Genomic DNA, 4,940 nt, shown 5'->3' on the forward strand with positions numbered 1-4,940 from the left:
TCACTCTTCAGGCTGGGGTTAGGGACCTTCTCCACGTACTCCTCCACCAGGCCCCTCTCGTTGCCCGAGATCTGGCTCCGAAGGTCCCGCTCCACGCCCTGCCAGGCTAAGGATGGCGACGCAGTCAGAGCTCCAGCCCACTGGGCAGTGTCCCGGCCAGGAGAGCACCCCCCCCTCCCTCAGGGCGTCCTCACAGCCTCTCCCCACTCACAGCACGTGGCCCCCAGACTGGCCGGCTCTGGACCTGAAGTCATCCCCGGGGCACCCCACTCCCTCAGGGAGACCCGCTTGGACCACCCCCTCGGCCTCCTGCCCGGCTCCTCGAGCGGCCTGTCCCCTCATCCTCTGATGCATGCCCAGGGCTGCGGTCCCAGAGGCTCAGCGCTCACCCCTCCAGGCACACAGCCCACTTCTGGGACACCACTGGGTTCCCCGAGAGTGCACATCTGTCTTCCACAGCCCTCCCCCCACCGCCCCCACAAATAACCCAACCAGCTACAAACACTGCCTCCTCTGAGGGCAGTGCCCACTAGGAACCCCAAGTGCTGACCGCCCCATCACAAGAACCTGTTCTCCCGGGACAGGCCCCATCACCCGCCTGCCTGGGCCCCGGAGGCCGGGGGAGTGGGGGGGCCAGGGGGGCGCCTGTACCTTCGTAAATGAAGCGCACATTCTCCTCGTGGGCCGGGGTGAAGATCTCGCTGCTGTTGGGGGGAGAGCGGGGGCTGCTGTTCCTCTTGCCGTTGTAGACGACTCTGGAGACGGGGGAACTGGGGGGACCCGGCACATGAGGAGAGTCTGGGGACCAGGGTGGGGACCCCACGCCCCTTGCCCCCAGGACGGACGGAGGCTGCTCTGAGGCCTAACACCCACCTGGTCATCGCTGGGTCTGGTCCTCACGCTCGGCTGCCGGGTCCCTCAGCCTCTGAAGGGAAACCGGACACAGGGCGGGTCACCTCTCCAGGGGCCCCCGAGAGGGGAGGGCGAGGGGTGCCGCTCCCTCCCTCTAAGCTGATGACAAACTGCTCTGGCCTCACTACTGGGGGGACCCGGAGGGTGGGCCTGCCACAATCTGGGCTGGGGCTGCAGCAGGCCCCACTGGTGGGAGCAGCATGCATGCCCGGAGCACCCGAGTCCCAGCACCTGGAAAAGCTGCCGGGGCCCCTCCCCAGAGTCGGGCGGTACGGATGGTGCCGGCGGCGGACACCCATTTCCAGAAGCACAGCGCCTCTCAGGTGGACCCCCCCTGCCCGCACCTGCCGGGCCTGGCATGCTGCCTCCGCGAGCCTCAGTTCCCATCAGGGTGCCCCCAGCGGTGAGGAGCCCAATGGCTGCACAGAACCCGCCCAGCTTCCTGGTCCTGGAGGCTGGGGTGAGCGAGCTGGTGCTGGGGACGCAGCCAGCAGGGCGAGGGCAGGGGAGGGGTGTGAGCCAGGAGGAAGCGCCAGCCCGAGGCCTGACCCAGTGACCAGGACCCTGGAGCCCGGCCTGTTTCTCCCGGGCTCTGCCCAGGGGATGTTACAGCCCCGGGTGCGAGTCTATTTTTAGCCTCACTCTCAACCTTGCCAGCTGGACACACCGCAGGGTGAGGCACTGGCTGCACAGGGCTGGTCCCAGGCCGGTCCCCGTCCCAGAGCAGGGCAACCCCCGGTGCTGGGGTGGGGAGCCTGGGAGGGGGCTTGGAGCACAGGAGCCTCCCCACTCGCCCTGGACCCCAGGGGCCCTCAGACTGCCCAGAGCATGAGCCACAGCCCCTCCCGGAGGGCCAGGAGGGTGGGTCGGTGGGTGTGTCCTCCCCGGCTCACGCAGCCATGTTTAAACACCTGTGCAGGTAAGCAGGCGCCCACAGGCCCAGTCCAGAACAAAAACGCACAAACCAGCCTCCAGGAGGCACCGGAGCCCTGGCCCCCAGGCAGGGGCCTCCAGCCGTGTTCCTGCCCAGGGCCAGGGCACAGGGGGGCGCCCAGGGCCACTCCCCAAGGGGCTGTGGCCGTGAGCAGAGGGGAAGCTCCAATTACGCAACAGGATGGAGATGCCGGCAAGATGACCAGCCCTTCCCGCCCTGGGCCAGGCCCTGGCCTCCCTGCAGTCTGTGCCCTTCGACCTGGCCAGCCAGGTCCAGAGCCTTGCCAGCCTCCACCTCTCCTCCCAGTGCAGCTTGGCCTCGGCCTCTGGTCACAGCCTGGCTCCCCCTGCTCCCCTTCGTCTCTGCCGTCCCAGGCCTGGCTGGGCTGGGCCTCGAGCAGCTGGCCCCGAGCTGGGCCTCAGGCCCCCAGATGCTGGGTCTTTGCGCTGGGGGCCCACCACATGCCACCCTTTGGGCTGGGCTTCCTGCCCAGACCAGGACCTGGTTGAGGTGGCACCAGCTCCCGGGCCGGGCTGTGCCCTAGTCACCGAGCACCCTCACCGTCCGAGGGGTCTGGTCAGAGCACCTGGGAAGCACTCAGCAGGTTCTCTCACCTCCAGAGTGAAGACAAATAACACGACATTTTCAAAGGAGCCACTGCCTGCCTCCTCTCAAGGGCGGGGCACACCCACCAGGCCTGACTAATGGCTTCCCAGCCAGGAAGCTCGAGTCCTCCCACGGCCCTCAGCTCAGCTCCCTCCCGCCTTCCTCACCAGGACCTTGTGCTGGCCCTGCCCTGCCAGGAGCCTCACTCACAAGGATCATCGAGCACAATTGCTTCAAGCCGTGAGCTCGGAGCGCCGTCACGTGCAGCGCGTGCTGTCACCGGAGAGGCCTCCCCAGGGACTGACCGCTCCGGGCTGGGCGTGGGGCACCGCCCGCAGGTCCCAGTCTGCCTGCTCTTTCCCTCGAGTGCAGCCGCCCGAGGCGCTCTCAGAGCTGAAGACACAGTCAGTCTCCCCTCGGCCCACAGGGGCCTCCCTCCCAGAGCCTCCGCCTAGGTGCTCATCTCTTCTCCCCATTCCCGGGGACCCGTGCGAGGACCACCCCAATGGGGACAGCCTCCTGCACCACCTCCCTCATCCCCCAACACGCGTTGCCAGCACGATCTTCCCGACAACCTCTTCCCAAGCCGTTTCTCACCCGGACACCACCCAGGCCTCTGCTGCCACCTCGCTCTCGGTCTGGCCCAATCCATTCACCAGGTGTCCAGCTGCTGGGCCCCTGGCCCACCCCCAAACATTCTCTGCCACAGAGCCACCTCTGCCGGCTGCCATCAGCAGGAGAACCACACATCCCCACCCCCCCACTCTGTAGGCCTTGACTAGCCCAAGCGCCTGGTGGGCGGAGTCCAGAACCACTCAGTGGCAGAAGGTCACCCATCCAGCTGCCCCTGGGCCAGTCCCTTCTCTCTCTGGGCCTCAGCGTCCTCATCTGAGCCACAGCGGCCCCCAAGGTGCTCACCGGGCCCTCCTGCTCGACAGGGATCCAGGCACAGCCGCGTGAAGCCACCACCTCAAAGGAGCTCTCCAGGGCTGCTTATCCGCTATGACGACGGACAGGGCCATCATCGGAGGAACGTACCGCCAAACGGGGCACTTCTGAGAGTGAGAGGGATGCTGCTGATTGCGAAGCGTGAACGGGGCAGTTCTGGGCAACCCGACAGTCCCCACCCACTCAGAGGAGGCAGAGACCCAGAAAAATACAGGGCGCTGTGGAGAACAGCAGAGCCCGTGGACGGCAGACACCTGTCCACGGCTGACACCTGTCCACGGCAGACACCTGTCCACGGCAGACACCTGTGCACGGCAGACACCTGTGCACGGCTGACACCTGTCCACGGCAGACATGTGTCCACGGCAGACACCTGGCCACGGCAGACATCTGTCCACGGCAGACACGTGTCCACGGCAGACATCTGTCCACGGCAGACACCTGTCCACGGCAGACATGTGTCCACGGCTGACACCTGGCCACGGCTGACATCTGTCCACGGCTGACACCGGGCCAGGGCAGACACCGGGCCAGGGCAGACACCTGGCCATGGCAGAAACCTGTCCACGGCTGACACCTGTCCACGGCAGACACCTGGCCACGGCAGCCACCTGGCCACGGCAGACATCTGTCCACGGCAGCCACCTGGCCACGGCAGACACCTGTCCACGGCAGACACCCGTCCACGGCTGACACCTGTCCACGGCTGACACCTGGCCACGGCAGACACCTGGCCAGGGCTAGTTGCGGGCGCGGCTGCACTGGGCGCTTTACACGCAGCTCACACCCCACACTGGGCCCGGAAGAGGCGCCTGACAACCCCCTTTTTGGAGGCTTGGTGGGTAAAGCAGCCTGCTACCCTGCACCCCAACCGCTGGGCCTCCAGGGCCACGGCAGCTAGGGCCGCCCGGACGGTTCAGCTGGGCTCCACGCCCCCGTGCCCGCCTGTGCCCGCGCTGCCTCCCCGACATCGATGTGGCCCTGCTCAGGCATTGGAGGGCGCCCTCACACGCAGTACCTTGCTCTCCCATGGGAACCAAGGGCTCCGGAGACCGCCTGGGGGAGGCCAGGGGCCCACAGCCGGGCCTCTGACCCCGTCTCAAGCCCCTTCCCCACACACAGCCACCGCCGGGCGGGAGAGAAGGCATGTGCGGCCCAGAACAGTGGCGGCGGGAATTCCGAGTAGAACCCGTGACGCAGCTGCTGCTCGCTCTGTCCCTTCGGAATTTCCCAGCAGCGGGTTTCCTTAGATTCCACTTTCCCGCCATTGCGCGTGGGGGGCTCTCCCCGGCCCAGGTCCAGCCAATGAGACAATGGTCCGCCCCGGCAGCCTGCAGGTCACTGCGGCGCTAGACCCCCGAGGGGCCGCCCGTCCATCACCGGGGCCAGGCCCCTTCCTGAGTGACCACAGCAGCTGCGCCCCGGCCCCCACGAACGACTGGGGCTTGTGCATCCCCTTCGACGTCACCTGGAAACCCCGCCGCCCCCCAAATAAAGACCTCGCCGGCCCCTCCTCCCGTCCGCTCCCGGCTCAGTCCTC

General features: G+C 67.3%; 1 protein-coding gene across 2 annotated transcripts in view; it reads right to left on the bottom strand.

The window, feature by feature from the left end:
* FAM195B (family with sequence similarity 195, member B) overlaps positions 1-3,722 on the bottom strand; it is a 5,051-nt gene extending 1,329 nt beyond the window's left edge. The window contains exons 1-4 of one of the 2 annotated variants that reach the window (XM_005883641.2): positions 3,371-3,722; positions 874-925; positions 652-770; positions 5-106 (exon numbers count right to left, since the gene is read on the bottom strand). In XM_005883641.2, coding sequence (XP_005883703.1) covers positions 5-106; positions 652-770; positions 874-881 — 229 coding nt within the window. In that variant the 5' untranslated portion in view covers positions 882-925; positions 3,371-3,722. Of the gene's footprint in view, positions 1-4; positions 107-651; positions 771-873; positions 926-1,256; positions 2,555-3,370 lie in introns of those variants that run through there. The other variant, XM_005883642.2, reaches the window with a different exon arrangement.
* Positions 3,723-4,940: the final 1,218 nt, after the last annotated feature.

Source organism: Myotis brandtii, unplaced genomic scaffold (genome assembly GCF_000412655.1).
Source record: "Myotis brandtii unplaced genomic scaffold, ASM41265v1 scaffold797, whole genome shotgun sequence".
NCBI lineage: Eukaryota > Metazoa > Chordata > Mammalia > Chiroptera > Vespertilionidae > Myotis > Myotis brandtii.